Source organism: Heterodontus francisci, chromosome 32, assembly GCF_036365525.1.
Source record: "Heterodontus francisci isolate sHetFra1 chromosome 32, sHetFra1.hap1, whole genome shotgun sequence".
NCBI classification, from domain to species: Eukaryota; Metazoa; Chordata; class Chondrichthyes; order Heterodontiformes; family Heterodontidae; genus Heterodontus; species Heterodontus francisci.
The window spans coordinates 19,655,082-19,674,891 of record NC_090402.1 but is presented as its reverse complement, the minus strand read 5'-3'; the positions used below and the strand labels follow the sequence as shown (position 1 = coordinate 19,674,891).

The window sequence follows — 19,810 nt, the reverse complement described above, 5'->3', positions numbered from 1 at the left end:
AAGGGGGAGACGGTGAACAGAGATCTAGACTTTTACTGGAACATGCAGAGGTATAGACCTCTTTGGATACTCTCATGCACCTCCTGACAGCAACTTAAAGAGTGACACTGGGAGAGAGTTGGGAGCAGCTTATAACAGGGTTTTGGGGTGTGTGGGGGAAGGGAAGGAGGGAAGGGAAAAGTGCAGGAAAAGAAGAATGTGAAAAGGGTGGTGTAAATGCTCAGCAAACCTGGCATTGAAGCGAACACTTTTACGGCCCGATTTTAACTCTGTGTTTCTGGATGGGTTTTGAGTTAATTGAAATCTCATGTGCAGGGCTGAATTTTACCGCGCCTCCTAATTGGCTGCCTCCAGGCCTGCCGTCCAATTAAGGATGGCGGGCTCCTGATGCTGCCAGTCCAATAAGAGGACCAGGAGCTCTGAAGCCTCAGCCCACCAGTAGAGGTGGTTGCTGTTGAGGCATGCAGGGGACCTTGGGGCGCCTCAAGATGGAGGCACCCTCGTAGAGGTAAGTACAAATTAAAATTCAGGATGACTGAGGAGGAAGGCCCCACTGATCGCAGGGCAAACCCTTCCGAGGGGCATCACCGGGGCCGCCCTTCCTGCCTGCGGCCCCCGCTGAGAAGTATGGAACCTCCACCTCCGATGTCCCCCACGGACTGTCACAGGGAAGCAAAATGCCAGTGGTCCTGTAAAATGACCCATAATTGGGCCCTTAATTATGCATATCGGCTTCCTGCCTCTGTGGAGTGGGCAGCCAATCCTCCTTGACATCCGCTGCTGGGAAACATCCCTGGCGACGGGACAGTGACGGGAAGCCATCCTGACCCGGCACCCCACTACTATACTGTCCCTGCCACCTCTGTTCCCACCACCAGGGAGCCGGTAAAACTGAGCCCTTAACCTCAGTCCAGAAACTTCAAGACAGGTATTTAATGGGCAGCCAATCCAATATAGAATCATGGAAAGATGACAGCACAGAAGGAGGCCATTTGGCCCATCATATCCCTGCCAGAGCAGCTCACCTAGTCCCACTCCCCTGCCTTTCCCTACAGCTCTGCAAATACTTTCTCTTCAGATAATTATCTGGTTCTTTTTTTTGTTCATTCATGGGATGTCGGTGTCACTGACAAGGCCAGCATTTGTTGCCCATCCTAATTGCCCTTGACAAATGAGTGGTTTGCTAGGCCATTTCAGAGGGCAGTTAAGAGTCAACCACATTGCTGTGGGTCTGGAGTCACAGGTAGGCCAGACCGCGTAAGGACAGCAGATTTCCTTACCTAAAGGACATTAGTGAACCAGATGGGTTTTTACAACAATCATTGATAGTTTCATGGCACCATTACTGAGACTAGTTTTCAATTCAAGACTTTTATTAATTAATTGAATTGATCAATTATTGAATTTATAAATTATCAATTTATTAATTGAATTTAAATTCCACCAGCTGCCCTAGTGGGATTCGAACCCATGCCCAAGAGCATTAGCCTGGGCCTCAAGATTACTAATTCAGTGACATTACCAAAATGCCACCACCTTCCCCTCTTTTAACGGCTTCGGTTGAACCTGCCTCCACCACACACTCAGGCAGTGCATTCCAGATCCTAACCACTCGCTGCATAAAAAAGTTTGTCCTCGTGTCACTGTTGCTTCTTTTGCCAATCACCTTAGATCAGTGTCCTCTGGTTCTGGATCCTTTGGCCAATGGGAGCAGTTTCCAATTTATATCACCACCACAGGTTAAACCTCCCGCTGCCATTGATAGTGGGATAGACTCTCCTCTCTATGCTAATTCCTGGTGGCAATAGCTTCTATTAGTTAAACTAAATGCTTCTCTCTTTGGCCCCATAAAGCTAAAGCAAATCTGCTGGGTTATTTTGAAGGACTACTATTCCCACAAAGGGATACTTTCCTTTGTTTGCCAATTGGCAGATCTCCTCAAATTACCCTCACCCCAACAGCAGTGCAAACATTCATGAAATGTGGAAATTATGCTTGATAAGCAGCGCACTGAGTCACAAGGATCCACATCACAAAGCCTTAGATGTTATTAAAAGAGCTATCCTCAGGAAGTTACACAGTCTTCTTACAATAAGGATGCAAGTGCCCTTGCAAACGTGGGTTTAGACACAAACCACTCTAAGATTCTGCAAAACGGCCAAATTTAGCTATTGGATTTGCTGTTTGGTAATAGAATGAGGCAGTAAATCAATAGCTAAATCACAGCATGCTGCAGGTTGAGAATCTATCTTTGTAGCCTAATTGGAACTTGGGTGGGACAAAAGCATTACACAATTAACAATAAAACTGATAAATGGTTTCCCAAAATAGCAAAAAGATGAAGGATGTAGGCAATAAAGTATTGAAATGGATTCCTCAGCTATTTCCCTTCATCACCATTAACCCTTGCCTGCGTAATTCTTTGTAATCAAATTGACCATCTCTGTGTTGCCAGATTGTGCATCTGACATCATGTCGTGGATGAAGTGGAACTTCTCTAAAAACCCTGGAATCTGGAATGCACTCTCAAAAGGGAATTGGATAAATCTGTGAAGGGGAAGAATTTGTGGGGCAATGGGGGAAAGAGCAGAGTCTTGGGACTAATTGGAAAACTCTCCCAAAGAGCTGGCACAGGGACAATGGGCCAAGCAGGCTGTTTTTGTGCTTATCACTCTATGAGTCTACGAACCCTATACCCTTGCCCCTCACTCCCACTCAAGATTTCATCTCATCCCCAGCTGAACCAGACAGTGCACAGCATTATAGTCCTAGTTCAACCCCAAGCTGAGGACTGACTGAAATTGGTATGTGTGGTTCCTGATTTCGGAGGACCAATTTCAGGAGCCAGTCTCCCACACCCGATCCTCCCAGGAAGCTGAAACAGGTGTTTGGTCTCTTGATTCTGAAATTTAGGGGCCTAATGCCTATTTCAAGACCCCAGTGCCAAACTGGGCAAAAGCCCTGCTCAGTACTTCCGGACTTATGATGGCCATTATCAATGCCCTTACAGGGGCCACAATGAGCTGCCAACAAAGAGGCAAGTTTTTCTTTTCTACTTACCCGAATAAGAAGCCAGGAGGATCACAGTGCCAAAGTGGGCCGCTGTCTGTCCGCACTTGTCCACCTGCACAGGACATACTGGAGGGCTGTTACTGGTGTCACTACTGACCCAACTTAGTGACCTCCAAACTGATGGGCTGCTCACAGGTTTAACGAAGAGGCCCGGCACAGGATTTGGCGTGGGCCGCACGCCGACACAAACGCAGAGACATGAAGTGAATACTGTGCTGACTTGTTGCCCGTTTTAGGCCTTAGTCAAATTTCTACTTATCAATATCCGATCCATTACCCAGACTAAATTCCACCTCCACCATATCATCTCCCTTCTAAATTACCTGAAGTCTCCAACACTCCCAGTTCCTCCCTGCTGACCTCCCAAGTTCCATCCTACATAAACTCCAACTTCTCTAAAACTTCGTGGCCCACTTCCTGTCCTGCAGGTTTATCACCCCGTCCTCCCCTTGTTTTTTCAACCAGTCTTATCTCTTAGTGCGTCCACTACTGCACATTACCTACCCTTCCCTGTGTGAAGCATTGTGAGACAGTTAATACATTAAATATAAATACAAATTACTGTTGTATTTTAATACCTCAATTAAGATTTAAATCCCAGCCATGCCTTAGGATTCCTGCTGGGAGGCACAAGTTACTGCTTACCTTCACCTGGAGATGAGGGGAGCACCGGCATCTCCTGACCTGTTGGAGTTTGTGGAGAACTGTGTGAGCTTGTTTCCTTCGAGCTGCCGCTGGAGGCTGCATTAACTGATGCAGCGGCAGACGTAAAATAAATATCCGACTGGCATGAGAAAGATGAAACAATTAACAGGTTAGTCATCTCCCAAGAGCAATAATAATTTTTGAGGGGACTGGATGTTGTAGTGAGTTACAGTTTCACCAATGGGAATGGATTTGAATCTATTGACGATTGTTGGAATGAAACTCTCCACTTTAAGGCTCCAATATGGTACCATTTTTAGCATATTGCAACAGTTCCTACTGGGTATGAATGCACAGTATATACTGTTGATAATGCAGCACACAATGGCAATCCTTGTTGAAGTTAAGTATGTAAAATAGAACACTTGCGCAATAGAGGTATTCTTGTGAGATTGGAATTAAGCCGTACTCTAAGGTCATGGTGAGACATTCACTCTGTGTTTGCTTTATGCTCCGTGGGCTTCACAGTGGGCACAGCATTTGGAGAATAGCTCCAACTCCTAAACATGATGAGCACAAAAGACTCATTCTTCTCATGTAGTAACAAGACTGTAGAGCATTCTGCAAGAAACCATGTCATGGTGTTTAGCAGTATTCAGACACACTTGGCTCTTGCATTTTTGAATGCATTTGCATCAGGTTATAATGAAATCTAACTTTTAAATAAATATTGCCTCCTTTTTCAAGTGAGTATTTCAAATGCTATTAGACCACGCCAATGTACTGTTCCCCATTCCTTGATGAGCCAGGTATGATTTCTGTGCTGTTTAGCTCAAGATGACATGTCATTTGGCAGAACATAAACGTGTAAATATACGACCTGCACCAGAATCTCATACCTGTGATGCTGTGAGATGAAGTTCAAGCATTACAGCTGTGTGAACCAGGTTTCCATTCACTACCAGTCGAATCTCAATAGAATCAGTAGTGAAGGCCAAGATATAAGGAAACGCACAGACTATAGAAAAGAAAATGGAACAAAAATGGTCTAACATTTATAGAGTGTTCTAGTGCATTCCAGCAGACTCTTACTGCCCGAAATAAGAGTACGCAAGAGAAGTTCAATGCTACAGCCATGTCAGTGTTGGACTTGATCTGAAATCTACAGCAGAAAAGGATTTAGTTTCTCTCAAACCTAAATCTGAGCAGTGAATTTATGCCTATTACTTGCAAGTTGGATTTAAACTGGCATCAATTTGTCTCTGACTGCCGGTAAAATTTGGAAACGGGAGGACCAAGGTCACATCTGCCTTTGACTAATGTTGCCTTACGGCCTTGCTGTTGTGGGTCACTTTGCCACTGGCAACCAAGTCATCTGAGGGACTGAGACAAAATTTCCTGAGGAAAGTTCCCTCTTGCAATGCTTAACCTTAGCCCTCGAGAGGTTGACCAAGAATGAACACAGAGTGTGCAGCCCTTCCATTCGGAATCTCCACATACATTACCACTGCTCGTATTTGTTTTCTTATTAAGGATAGGGTGGATCTGAGGGACATACTTAAAGGGAGAAAACAGGAGGGGAACAAAACTGAAGTAATCATAAAATCACATACTGAATTGGTTGCCCAGAAAAATTAATCACAATCTTACAATCAAAATAGAAATTCCCTCTGAAAGTCCACAGCTGAAAATAATAATGATTTGTATCTTGTTTTGGGAAGGGGACATATTAAATGACCCTGCAGTTCCAGAATATAATTAGCTCAGCATCTCTAAGAAGCTCCACGGCCCACCTCCTGCACACGGGGCTACGTGTGCCTCCAAATATCTTGCTTTCCTTTCCTATAAATATGATGCTGTCATTTTGCACCGTGCTCCATTTTGAATTAACAGTGGGTTCTACACTCCAACTGCAAATAGAAAATCAACCAATCAGTAGTTACAGATATGAAGTAGCACCAAGATCAAAAGGAAAGGGAAATGCTACACAATGACCAGCATAAAAAATGTTTTGCCTCAAAATTGAATCCCCTTCATTTCTTTCATAATTCATCCAATTAATCACAAGAGGTAAGTAGTAAAAAGCAATGTTATAATCTTTAAAACAATCTACAGTAGGCATTTTAATCTGTGTCTCATACCTATAGCATTAGGAACCTGATTCCAGCTGAAGTGGAAGTCAGAAGCTGAAGGTTGGATCAATGGAGAACCACCATTAAAAGGACACACCTTTTTATAGTAACAGACATCTGTAATATAACAGAACAATACTGTATCACGTTAATGTTAACTGGAATTAAGTGAATGGACAGAGACAGCAGAAGGGACTTGCTAATCCAGCATCTCTGCCTGTGCAACAAATATAAAATGAAGGCAACTTAAAGCACCCGAGTCCACAGCACAGAGGGCAGACAGGTTCACTGTGCCAAACTTCTGCCAATGGTTCTCTGCTTTTACAAGGTGTCCTGGCCAGCTCATGATGTGGTGTGCTGGTACAGAGGCCTCCTGAAAGTTAGGACAGTATATGAAAACTGGCCCAAAGCACAGCACCTGCACTACATGGGCAAAAACAGGCAAGTCAATGACTGGTATGTGACCGACTGAGGTGTTTTCCTCTGTGATCAAGAAAGATAAATAGATGCAGCAGATGCCAATGTAGCTGTGTTATTTAAATAATGTCTTGGTGATACGACATCATCACATCCAACCTAATGAAAGGCCAGATTGGACAATGTTATGGATTGTACCTACAATCTGGAACTATTGCATAGATAGCATCTGTTTTCTCCTCAGTAAATCACCGAATCACAGAATTGTTACTGTGCAAAAGGAAGCCATTCGGCCCATCGTGTCAGTACCGGCTCTCCAAAACAGCATTTCACCTAATGCCATTCCCCCGCCTTCTCCCTGTAACCCTGCACATTCTTCCTTTGCATATAACTGTCTAATTCCATTTTGAAGGCCTTGATTGAACCTTCCTCCACCAGACTCTCTGGCAGCGCATTCCAGACCTTAACCACTTGCTGCGTGAAAAAGTTTTTTGTCATGTCACTTTTGCTTTTTTTGCCAATTACTTTAAATCTGTGCCCTCTCGTTCTCGATCCTTTCATAAGTGGGAACAGTTTCTCTCTATCTACTCTGTCCATGCCCCTCATGGTTTTGAATACCTCTATCAAATCATCTCAGCTTTCTCTCCTCCAAGGAAAACAATCCTAACTTCTCTAATCGATCATCATAACTGAAATTCCTCATCCCTGGAACCATTCTGGTGAATCTCTTCTGCACTCTCTTCAATGCCTTCACATCTTTCCTAACATGCGGCACCCAGAACTGGACGCAATACTCCAGCTGAGGCTGAACTAGTGTCTTAAACAAGTTCAACATAACTTCATTGAGGCCAGGAAAAAAAAAAATCAGAAAAAGCTAAACCCTTACAGCCATTAAATCAGCAGCAAGCAAAAACACAAAAGATTTGAACTTACAGTTATAACAGAGTAATAGTCCTGCTTCACCATCTTCATACACATCAATAGCTGCAACAAAATTAACCTGCAATGATAATGGGTATGGGTAGTGCATAGTGTTGACAAGTAGTATGGAAAGATATGCAAGGATAAGTTCAGCATGTCAAAGACTACTCTTCTATACTTCAGCTGTCTCTTGTTACCAACCCAACTGGAAGTTACACTGACAATGGAGACCAGCAAGGCCTCCGCGTGTCACTCACCAGCAGTGACAAACAATTTAATACCTCTGAGTTATATCACTGTTTGATGGACACAAACCCATATGTATAAACAAGTTTACAATTTGTCACTCTTGATCAGAAATATCACTCCTAATAGATCCTTCAATGTTAACGCAATGCAGTTTATTGATATTGAATATTGCAAAAGTGTAAAAATATACAGATGTATTCAGTATGCAAATTGTATGAGTCATTAAAATGTCTATGCTTCTCAATCTGTATAAAGTAGACTCAAAGATACTCAAACGGTAGCGAAATAATCCCTGCTATATTTCAAGCTGTAATACATATGTGAGAATGCATTGCAAGGAGAGACTCCTAGATATTTGGGTGTGTCTGTAGCCTCATTTAGACTTACTACTGCTGGCAATCTCTAATCCCGGTGCTCATCCTGCTGTTGGATCAATATGGCTCAACAAGACACAAAAAAGACAAACAGCAGGAAAACACGAGTGTGACAGCAGAAACACCCAGTAACCAGAAGCAGTACCAAGATTCCGACATGACAGTAATGGTAAAAACAGATTAATTCCTGTGTGTAACGCCTCCTCTCTTAAGAAAGGAGTGATCTGGCCCGCAGGGATAGGGAGGGAATTGTGGGGGGGTGGGGAGGGATTGTGGGCGGGGTGGGGTGGGGCGGGGGGAGTTGTATGGTGGTGAAGGGGAGGGGTAGGGATTTATCGTCTCTGCTGGTATTGTTGCTATCATCGGGAAGAACAAAATCAGTTGACCATAGGGAGTGAAATTGCTTCCCTGTCTACTCCTCAACTAGGAGTGCTATCATTCCATAGAATTACATGACATTGGCAGCACCGAAACAGGCCATTTGGCCCAACTGGCCCATGCCAATGTTTCACCGTCTCCTCCTCCCACCCCTCTTCAACTAACCCGACCAGCATATTCTTCCATTCCTCTCTCCCTCATGTGTCTATCTAGGTTCCCCTTAAAGGCATCTATGCAATGTGCCTCAACTACCCCATGTGGTATCAAGTTCCGCATCCTCACTACTCTCTGGGTAAAGAAGTTCCTCCTACAATTCCCTATTGGAGTTATTGGTGACTATCTCATATATAGTGATAAGTTTTGAACTCTCCCACAAGTGGGAACATTTTGTCTGCATCTACCCTATCAAACCCTTTCATAAGCCTAAAGGCCTCTAACAGGTCACCTATACAAAAGTGCCCCAGCTTGTTCAGTCCTTCCCACTAGCAAGTCAGGATGCAGTGATGTGGCTTAATATATCAGGCTTTGTGAAGAAAACCCAGGTTTTCTCAATAATAACAAATCAATAGTTCCATTGATCTTGGGCTGACAGAGTGGTGTAAAACAGCTGCCACAGAGCACATACGATCTGCTAGGCAGGTGTTCTTCATACAGCTGTGGATATTTAATGGTGCCTTTTCTTTATACTGCCATAAGGGAAAATAATAAGATGAAATGGCAGTGTGTTCACCAGCAGCAAACATAGCATCAGCCAATAGGCAGCCTGCCTTTGCTTCCTTTCCAAGCATTTTTATGATAATTCCAACAGAAAATATTCCTCGGCTTTGAATCATACAGAACTGAATGTATGGAAGCACCCTGATCTCAAGAAGCACACTCTGATACATGGGGATCAGCAAATTACCGTGTTGGGTGTTGTGTTAAACTCAAATCTATTACATCAGATGAGGGAAGATTTACAGGAAGAAAAAAATGGAGTTAGACCAATACAAGTCTCTTGCAGTGGAGATTAAAATAGACGCCATATATTAAAAAAGAAAATTGAATTGAATATTGTTGAACTAAAGTGAGGATTGAAATGTGTGAACTTTCAGGACCTCCTCCACTTCAAGAGGGGAAAAAAGGCAACTAGGAACGGCATTCTGGCAGGTTAAATACCCTACAGCATACAGCTGAAAAAACTCTGTTGCTGTGGTTAGAATTATTGATTGTAACACCAGGAGTCAGAACTTTTGATAATGAGTTTGTCATCACTGTGCGAGAAACAGGAAATTGAAGCTACTTGATTCGATACAACTTCTGAAGACGCATCTATGGGATGTTCATTATTAAATGCCAAGATTACAACACTGGGAACAATTACTGGAGTGGTAAAGGTGTAAGCATGATAAATTACACAATTAGCAGGAGGAAGCGGATATAATGAAAGAAGCCAGAATTAGTGAGAACATAGGAGCTGTTTCACATGCTGGCTGATGAATGGATGGAGACTGCTCAAATCTCTGCGGAGCCATTTGAACGGAGGTTTCAAAGAGTCTATGTCTCTGTTCCATTTATTTAAGCAAATCTAGCAATTACAGGTAAAATCAGCGACTCCTGCGAGTGTGTTCTGAGCAGCAATTCCACCAGCAGAACTGAAGACAATATGAGGAAGAGGCATCAGAATCACTTGCACATGTGGTGATACTGCTGTCATTAACTCTCCCCTCATACGGTTTTAAATTTCATATATAGTGCAGTGATGTGTTTTATTTTTATTTATTTTATTTTATTTAGAGATACAGCACTGAAACAGGCCCTTCAGCCCACCGAGTCTGTGCCGACCAACAACCACCCATTTATACTAGTGTTGTCTAGTGATTTGCCATTTTTCTGGTATTGCTAGGGGCAGCCTTGCATTTTGATTGGTGAAAAACTGACAGTTTTTACTACAAACATATATTTATTGGAGTGAGTCACTTGGACAAAGCTAGGCCTATTTTGGGCATTTCTAATATTTTTGCCTCCTGTGATGCATTAACTCCGCTGGCAGCACTGCAATAATGAACAACATGAGAAAATTACATAGAAATAAGGATACAGCAGCAGTTGGTGCACATGACCTGAAGGAGAACAACATCCTGTAACTAGTCAAACAGCATGTTTCTCAGCACATTATCAGTGAAAGTCTCTGTACATAATGTCCTAATCAAAAGTTGCAACTCCCAGGTGACTATCGATTGTGACTGTGACGGCAGAAGGGCTGCTTTTAATTTTTGGCAGTGCTAGGAAAAAGGAGGTGCAGATTGGTCACCCATTACATACACATCTGATTTTCCTCTCCAGTGCCTTCAATGATGGGCAAGGTCTATAATGGACAGTGTGGCTCAGACAGGCCTAAAGAAATGGAAATGGAAAAAACAGTGCCACAATGGTTCCCGTCAGACTGGTAGCACGTTGCTGGCGGGGCAGCATTGGAAGAAGCTTTACTCTGCGTCACTGCACCTGGGAGTCCAGTGGATATGGAAAGTGATCCATTCACTCTGCATTAGCATCCCAGACCTTGATAAACACAAAAAAACTGTAAAGAATTTGTTTTTAATGAGAATGGTTAACAATGTGGGGGCAGCCTATTCATTCAGAATGAATCACAGAATCGTTACAGTGCAGAAGGAGGCCATTCGGCCCATCGTGTCCACACTGGGTCTCTGAAAGAGCAAATCCCTCAATTCCCCTGCCTTCTCCCCCTAACCCTGCACATTTGTCCTTTTCGTATAACTGTCTAATTCCCTTTTGAATGCTTCAATTGAACCTGCCTCCACCACGTTCTCAGGCAGCGCATTCCAGATCTTAACCACTCGCTGCGTGAAAAAGTTTTTCCTCATGTCACTTTTGCTTCTCTTACCAAATACTTTAAATCTGTGCCCTCTGGTTCTCGATCCTTTCACGAGTGGGAACAGTTTCGCTCTATCTACGCTCTCCAGACTACACATGATTTTGAACACCTCGATCAAATCACCTCTCAGCATTCTCCCCTCCAAGGAAAACAGTCCTAACTTCTCCAATCTATCTTCATAACTGAAATTCCTCATCCCTGGAACCATTCTCATGAATCTTTTCTATACTCTCTCCAATGCCCTCATGTCTTTCCTAAAGTGCGGCGCCCAGAACTGGACACAATACTCCAGCTGAGGCCGAACTAGTGTTTTATACAAGTTCAACATAATAAGGGTCTACATCTGAAGTCTTTAAGTGTCCTCTTCTCTTTCCAGAGGCTGACAGATGTACATAATTCAAGCTTTTTATCTTTATTTATTATGGGATATTTCAATTTCAACCATTTTCTTCATTTTGTAGGAAAAAATCCCTCTCACTCTTGTGCATTTTAAATTGCACACTGATTCAATAAAAGGCACCCAGAGATTTTAGTCTGCCCTGAATCTTGGACATTAAATTGGCTGCAAGCCTGGCAAAACATTTTATTATTATATAAACTCACGTTAAATTTAAAAGATATTTCAGTAATAGCTCTCCTAAGCCAAAAGTGTTGCATTTCTAAGTTTGAAATGTTATAGTTATTAGTGCAACTATACAGTGATCTGAGTAATGCTTCAGATTTTCATATCATCCTTGAATAGGGGCCCTGCTAATCTCTTTTTTTGCTAACTTATTTGTGTTGCTAAAAACTGCACATTCATAATGTTTTATCATTTCACAACAAATTATTTGCGTAATCTCCATTTCCACTCAAAGTAAAGATGGCTAAGTAAGAACACAAGTTTCTATTGGCTAGTTGCATATCTCGAGCTCGGTACTCACCTTACTTGCATCTACATGGTGCAACCTGTAGGATTCCCCCGTGCTCTCGTTCACTAAGTCAAACTGGTGGCGGTATGCAACGCAGATTAGGTTGTCATTTTCTCCAGTGGGCCCGTCCACGAGGGTCATTACGATAGGTGGGTCGGACAAGCAAATTTCCTGTGAACAGACAAAGAGGGCGAAGTGTTTCTTTTTATTTTTTTTTTATTTAGAGATACAGCACTGAAACAGGCCCTTTGGCCCACCGAGTCTGTGCCGACCATTAACCATCCATTTATACTAATCCTACACTAATCCCATATTCCTACCACATCCTCATCTGTCCCTATATTCCCCTACCACCTACCTATACTAGGGGCAATTTATAATGGCCAATTTACCTATCAACCTGCAAGTCTTTTGGCTGTGGGAGGAAACCGGAGCACCCGGAGGAAACCCGCGCAGACACAGGGAGAACTTGCAAACTCCACACAGGCAGTACCCAGAATTGAACCTGGGTCGCTGGAGCTGTGAGGCTGCAGTGCTAACCACTGCGCCACTGTGCCGCCCATCTGTGAAACAGAAAGAATTCCATTTCCATAAAGTGTTGGCCGAAAAAATTGCAGGGAACAGAGTGAGGGAGTGGACTCTTTGAAAGAGCCAGCACAGACTCAATGGGCGAAATGGCCTCTCTTGTGTGCTTTCCCAATGTGTTTCAAAGTGCCACTGGTGGAGGTTCCACCTTTTGTATGAGATATTAAACCCCTCTGCCCTCTCAGGTGGCCGTCAAAATTCCTGTGACATTATTTCGAAGAGCAGCAGGGTAGTTATCCCCGGTGTCCTGGCCAATCATTATCCCTCAATTAACATCACAAAAAAACAATTATCTGGTCATTATCACATTGCTGTTTGTGGGAGCTTGCTGTGCACATACTGGCTGCCGCATTTCCCACATTACAACAGTGACTACACTTCCAAAATTGACTGCAAGGTGCTTTGGGATGTCCTAAAATTGTGAAAGGTGCTATGTAGCTGCAAGTCTTTCTTTTCAAAGTCAATTAATTACTTTTTGAGCGTGAACAGCTTCTTTATACGTGGCAGCCAATTTGCACACAGCTAAGTTCCACAAGCAGCAATGACATAAAATTTGAATTAATCTGTTTTTGATAGTGTTGGTTCAGGGATAAATGTTGGCTAGGATACCAGGATGGCACCTTTTACTTCCATCTTAACAGCCAGATGTGGTCTTAGTTTAATGTCCTATGCCAAAGATGGCACCTCCGACACTATAGCACTCTTTGGTAATGAGATAAAGGTCCGTCTAGATTATGCACCTCAGTCGTGGAGTGTGGCTTGAACATACAATCTTGTGACTCTGAGGTGAGTCTTTCATTAATTAAGCCTAGCTGACACTGTATTAAGGTTACATAAGAAACGAATCAGTTGTACGTGAATTTTTTTTTCTTAAAACAAAAGGCACACCAATCATCGTCTTTGGTGGGTGAGCTATTGTTATTTTATCTTTCAGAATAATCACATTCAAGAGGAAATGAACTGAACATTCTAGGGAAAAATCAGCCCTTTTCTTTAATAAAAAATGGGTCTTCTCAATTTCAAATTACGTCAATCAATTAATGATCAATCACCAATGTCACAAAGCAGTGAAAAAGGAATACGTGCATCAAATTTCCCCAAGGTGAAGAGTGCTACACTTGTGCAGACGGTTGCATCAGTGACATGGGTTCACTCATTTGCATATCCATTGGGGCTGTCATTAGTAATGTAAAAGATTGCCCATAACTTGTGAATAAATGCCAGCAGTACATCAAAAACTGGACCTATCAAAAACCCCATCATTTGGAGAATCTTTCAATTAGAGCTCCTTCTAATCAAAAGATCAAATATGAAGACTAACTGGACAGAGCACTATCAACTTCAGTCTTCACAGTGATGCTGCACTATCCAAAGGAAGGTCCTGTTCATCGCTGATACTCCAAGTGTAGTAAAGCTCCAACAATCAGATTAACTTAAACCAACTGTGAAACGTATGCAGTTACCAAACCTTACCCTGATGTACTGAAATTCCTCGACAGGTGATTCTGCAGCTGCTTGGAGGCTTGGAAAGCTGTCTGACCTGTTGAGGTTTTTCTTCGTAATGAGCAGCAGCTTGTTGCGAATGGCCACGAGAATCCGCAGTTCGTTGCTGTGATGTGTGTTGATGGCGTACAAATGGCAGCCTTTGGAGGCAAATCAAGAGAAATAAAGTGCGGCTGTCTGTGGCGTGACAAGATAGCACTGCACATCGCAAAAGGCTGTGTTCCCTCTTGACCACTCACTCATTCCTTCACGTCAACAGCTGTTTTCAAACATTCTGCTCTTTTCAATGTTTTAAAGTGACTGAAATGGAAAATTCCATCTTTTGTGACTTCTTCGAATGGTTCTGGCGGTTTTTCAAACTTAGAGAAAAGCTTAGAGATTTCCTGCCAATATTGGCTCACTCCCGGAGAGCCCCTGCAAATATTGGTACAGTCCAAAGGACTCCCTGCAACTACTGGTACACCCCTGGGGGACCCACAAGCCCAACGTCAAAAAAAAAAAGCACCCATGTCCCAATGAAAATGGTGGTCTCTGTACGGTGAACATCATTTTCAATTAACACCTGGCACAGAATTGCACTTCCACAACCTTTGACCCTTAACTGTCTGAAAGAAATTGTGGCCTAGAAAAGACTGTTGACAAAACTAGTGGGTGAACTCTGAACAAGTTATATAACTACTTTGTGGCCCCTGTTTCATTGTCCTAAATAAATGCTTTAATGCCTCTGTTAAAATAATAATATGAGGAATAAAAGCAAAATACTGCGGATGCTGGAAATCTGAAACAAAAACAAGAAATGCTGGAATCACTCAGCAGGTCTGGCAGCATCTGTGGAAAGAGAAGCAGAGTTAACGTTTCGGGTCAGTGACCCTTCTTCGGAACAGAAGTTCCGAAACGTTAACTCTGCTTCTCTTTCCACAGATGCTGCCAGACCTGCTGAGTGATTCCAGCATTTCTTGAATAATATGAGGAATATCATTCAAAAAGGTTAAACCTTCATCCTTCACATTGCACGTGGCCTTTTGGAGGTGTGTAGCATTAAATGAGATTTGAATTCTACAGGTTTACTGAAACTCATACTTAATACAAGAAACCTATTAACATTTCAAAGAGTGTAGCTTCCACCATTTCACAACTGATTGGTAAATCTTGGAAAACCAAAGGATGTGCGCTTGTTTCGCTTTGACGAAGTTGGCAGGGGTTACCCGATGAAGTCTACATGTACACTATGACATATTGGTGCAAAATGGTTCTATAAAACAAGCAGAACAATTACTCTTGTGTAAACCCGAAGACTAGATTCCAGGTAACTCCAGAATAAGGAGGAACAAGACTCTGTGGAAGAGGGAATTTTGCCCTGTTGGCTCTGTAGTCTTTGACTCTGGATTTACATCTCAACTTCTTTGCATTGGCAGCAAATATTTTGTGTTGCAATAGTTGCAGTCTAAATACAGCCGAAAGTGAGTTTGCAAGTGATTATTGCACTATAGAAATACACAGAATTATATAGGACAGAAACAATGGTCTAACTGGTCTATGCTCCACATGAGCCTCCTCCCACCTTACTTCATCTCAACCCTATAGCGTTAATTCCATGATCCTACACTCCCAGCAGGGAGCCGTACCCACAGGGAGCATGGACCTGAGAACCCGAGCTATTATTTTATAGCGGGAACTCCACTGGCGAATTATCCTCATTTGTTGGTAGAGAAAGACCCTCACTCTGGGCAATACATCTTTGAATGGCACTAACTATTAATGTATGTTACCTTTTGTTTTTTCAAGCTTGTTGTCCTTGCAATCGGATTTGCTCTTCACCAGTTGTTTCTCCTCCAGAGCTTTCTTGATTGCACTCAGTCTAAAGACGAACAGACGTGCATCTTTCCCTATGGGAAGAAGAAATGCATTTTGCTGAGATGACAAGCAGGAAAGGCAGGCAGCAATCTTAACTGCAACCTGAGTGTGACAGATACATCTGTACTCAATTGATTTCATCCAGGTAGAGTGAGGGAATGAGAAACTCCAAGCAGAAATGCAGGTTGCTTTTTTGTTACATTAGTGCCCACCGTCAATCTCAGGATGTGGGTTGCACTGGCAAGACTGCAATTCATTCCCCATTGCCAGTTGCTCTCTGCAGCAACTGTTTATAACAACTGGGTGGCTCACTAGGTAGGCCTTTAGGTGGATGAGTGGTCCAGTTGGATGGGTTTTTGTTGAACAACAAAACATCAGCTTTTATTGTTATTTCTGCTGATACCAGGCCACAAATGACCAGATTTTGTTGAATTCAGATACACTATCTGCCAGGGTGGGGTTTCAACTTATGCCCTCTGATTTACTAATCTACTCCCATAGCCAAGACACTGGCAGACCTGGTCAGACAGAGAGTAAAACATTGCATAATTCCATTCCAAGTATTTCCACATTGAGGTGGAAAAGAGGAGGGAATTCCAGTGCATTTATCGCAACTAAATCATGGTCAAGCAGCACAACCTCATGCATTGTTTGTTTTAAACACATTAGTTTTAATCCAAGGGAGAGGTCATGCATCTGTTTGTACAGCAGGGACATACATGGTGGGGTAGTTTTGACTTTGGGTGTCAGTATAAAGTAGGCCTTATAAGGCAGCCCTCTGGTCTAAAAGGAGTGAATACGGGAAGAGATGTATGACAGGCAGCTGATCCGATAATCAGACAACTTGTTTAAGGAGAGGAGCTGCAAGCATTGTTAAGGTCCAGGGTGACAGTTTTTGAGTCCAGTTAGGACCGGAAGCATGAAGGTTTGAGACAAGGAGATGCATTCAGGCTGGTGGCCGCGATGGTTTTTGGCCAATAATGGACAACTCGCTCTCCTTTTCTGTTAGTGATACTTCCCCATAATAATAAATGATGCACCAATGGGGAGTGGTGTATGTAAGGCAGCTGATCCAACAATCGCCCATTTTATACCATCACCCAAAAGGCAACATTATCCCCGTGCAGCGAAACCCACACTAAAACAGACACTTCCGGACAATAGCTGCCTCACTGGTTACAGTTTTCCTTTTCCAATTAAATGCAGTGTAAATCAAAAAAAAATTACACAGCATGAGAGAAATAAATGTCAACCTATCAAATCCCCTCCCTTTAACAATTTGTATTACAATAAACATTGGCTCCTTCGTCCCAATGGCAGAATTATGGACACGTTGTTGGAAAGTACAGTGCAGCCAATAGAGACAGAACTGTGCACCTCCAACCTCATGCAGTCCTGCAGTGTAAGAATGCCCTTTGATCCAATACAGAGCCACTTTGGAAAGTGTGAGGACTCACGCTGGTGCAACATCCACATTTATTATTGTAGGGAAGTTTTGCTAATGAAAAAGGAAAGGCTTTTGCCCCACTACTCCGCTGCACACACTGATTGCTCTTTTTGTGAAGAAGAATGTCTTGATATCACTCTTTTATTTACCATTTACTATTCTGAGTCTGTGTCTCCTTGTCTATTGTTGGGCAAAAGATATTGCTGGTTACCAGCCTGAATATATCACCTTGCCTCAGACCTACACAGAGTTTTGGATGGATTTTAAGAAATATTCTCATTTCCCTTTTCACCACACTTAATGATCTTAAACAGCTGTATAGTGTCTCTCGGACACTCCTTTCCAGACTGCAAAGCCCAAGTTTCTGCAGGCTTTCCTCATAACTCAGGCCTTTGACATAAAAACAAGGGAAAAGCTACGAGACACAACTGGATGCAGTATTTAAAGTGCGGACTGAATGAAGCACATAAAGTTTAATCATGGCCTGCTCTGACTTATATTTATTATCACAGCTATTTTCTTTAAGATGAGATCAGTATGGATGGAGGCCTGAGAACTAGGGCCTCGCTCACTATTCTCATTTGGAGAGAACAGCAAGACTGAAAAAGCCTAGAAGAAAATCAAAGGGCAACATACTCATTTTTTGAAGAAACGGAAATATATATGATAAATAGAAATAGTTGCACATTAAAGATTTGTTTTTAATTAAACATAAAAACTCAATGACAGATGCAACTTGTTCTGAACTTTAATAACACTAATAGACTGATATTAAGGAAGCAGGGGGGTGTTCTTCTTGTATAATATGTTGCTGACTGAATGCGTTTTGCAACTGAGAAACAGAAAACAGTCACTTTATAAGTGCACCACTGTGTACAATGGCAAATGACTGCAGTGGTCACTGTCCCGGATTATAGTCCAGTGTGATGTATGGCACATATGATCACACTGCCAGAGAATGCATCGATAGAGGAGATGGTGGCTGCAATCAATCTGTACTTAAAGACGATGACAGCTGGGCTCTAATGATTTCCACAGCAAGTAACTCTTGGATGATGACAAATCGTTATTTAACTTTTTCTGAACATTCAGACCTGGCAAGTGTTTTTGATTAATTGAAATTCACATACAATTAATCTTAAAGGGGAACCGTCTCCATGACAGAGTGAACTTTGTTTGGGAAAAGTACAATGATGCGAATCATATTGAAACATCCCATCATATAACATCAACCTGATGAAACGAATGGTTACTTTTCCTCTCCACAAAAGAAAATCTGCTGAAGATTATTTTTCATAAAGATGGCTCCCCTTTAAAATGATGGAATACTTCGATAAGTTTGTGGGACCAAGCACAGCTGCATTGTGGGTCTTGTTCATGAATTAATTGTACCATATTCCACCACTGTAGAATTTCACACCCTCGAGGGACCCGTTTCACCTTTATTTGCTGCCACACGTACAACATACTCCAGCTCAAGGTTAAAAGATGGATAAACACAGCAGGTGATTGACATGGGGGTGTACCATCAGTATAGACATAGAAGCTATGAGTTACATTTATTCTATACTTCTGTATTTGCATCAAGATAGACAAGAATAAAAACAAGGGCAGTTCCATCCAGCTGGACAATGGAGGAGAGACGTTGGAGTAGGAGGTGTGGACGTATCAAAGGCTGCAGGTAAGTCGAGAAGGATTGGGGGATCATTTATCATGGTCACAGTGACAAAGAATTCCATTTGTGAAACTGATATGGGCTGTTCCAGAACTGTGGCAGGGCCAGAAACTTGATTGGAGGGATTCAAACATGGAGTGCGGAGGTGACAACACATTCAAAGATTTTGGAGGAAAGGAAGGTTGCAGATTGGGTGGTAGTTTGCAAGGCCAGAAGGATTTTATTAGATACTGATATACATTTTATGATTCTGACTTGCCGACATCCAGTTGATCCCTCCCTCTCTGACTGTCAGCTGCGTTTGACTCATTACACAGGTTTCAACCCATGAGAAAAGACCTTGCATTTATGTAGCATCTTTCACATCCTCAGGATGTTCCAAAGCACTTTGCAGACAATGAAGGACTTCTGAAATGTAGTCACTGTTGTAATGTAGGAAACGTGGCAGCCAATTTGCACACAGCAAACTCCCACAAACAGCAACGAGATAATGACCAGATAATCTGTACAATGACATTGATTGAGGAATAAATACTGGCCAGGACACCAGAGAGAAATCCCTAGCTCTTCTTCAAAATAGTGTCATGAAGTCATTTATGGCATAGAAGGAGGCCATTCGGCCCATTGAGTCCACTCTAGCTCTCCACGGAGCAATCCAGTCAGTCCCACTTCCCCACTCGATCCCCGCAGCCCTGCAAGTTTATTTCTTTCAAGTGCCCATCCAATTTCCTTCTGAAACCATTGATTGTCTCCATTTCCACCACCCTGTGGG

General features: G+C 42.6%; 1 protein-coding gene across 3 annotated transcripts in view; it reads right to left on the bottom strand.

Annotated features, from left to right (window-relative positions):
• Window positions 1–19,810, bottom strand: part of garnl3 (GTPase activating Rap/RanGAP domain like 3) — a 455,189-nt gene that overhangs the window by 44,553 nt on the left and 390,826 nt on the right. For all 3 annotated transcript variants that reach the window (XM_068012410.1, XM_068012409.1, XM_068012411.1), the window contains 7 exons: window positions 15,832–15,948; window positions 14,033–14,202; window positions 11,987–12,145; window positions 7,200–7,266; window positions 5,859–5,966; window positions 4,617–4,735; window positions 3,718–3,856 (listed from right to left, as the gene is read on the bottom strand). In XM_068012410.1, the coding sequence (XP_067868511.1) occupies window positions 3,718–3,856; window positions 4,617–4,735; window positions 5,859–5,966; window positions 7,200–7,266; window positions 11,987–12,145; window positions 14,033–14,202; window positions 15,832–15,948 (879 nt within the window). The remainder of the gene's footprint in view (window positions 1–3,717; window positions 3,857–4,616; window positions 4,736–5,858; window positions 5,967–7,199; window positions 7,267–11,986; window positions 12,146–14,032; window positions 14,203–15,831; window positions 15,949–19,810) is intronic.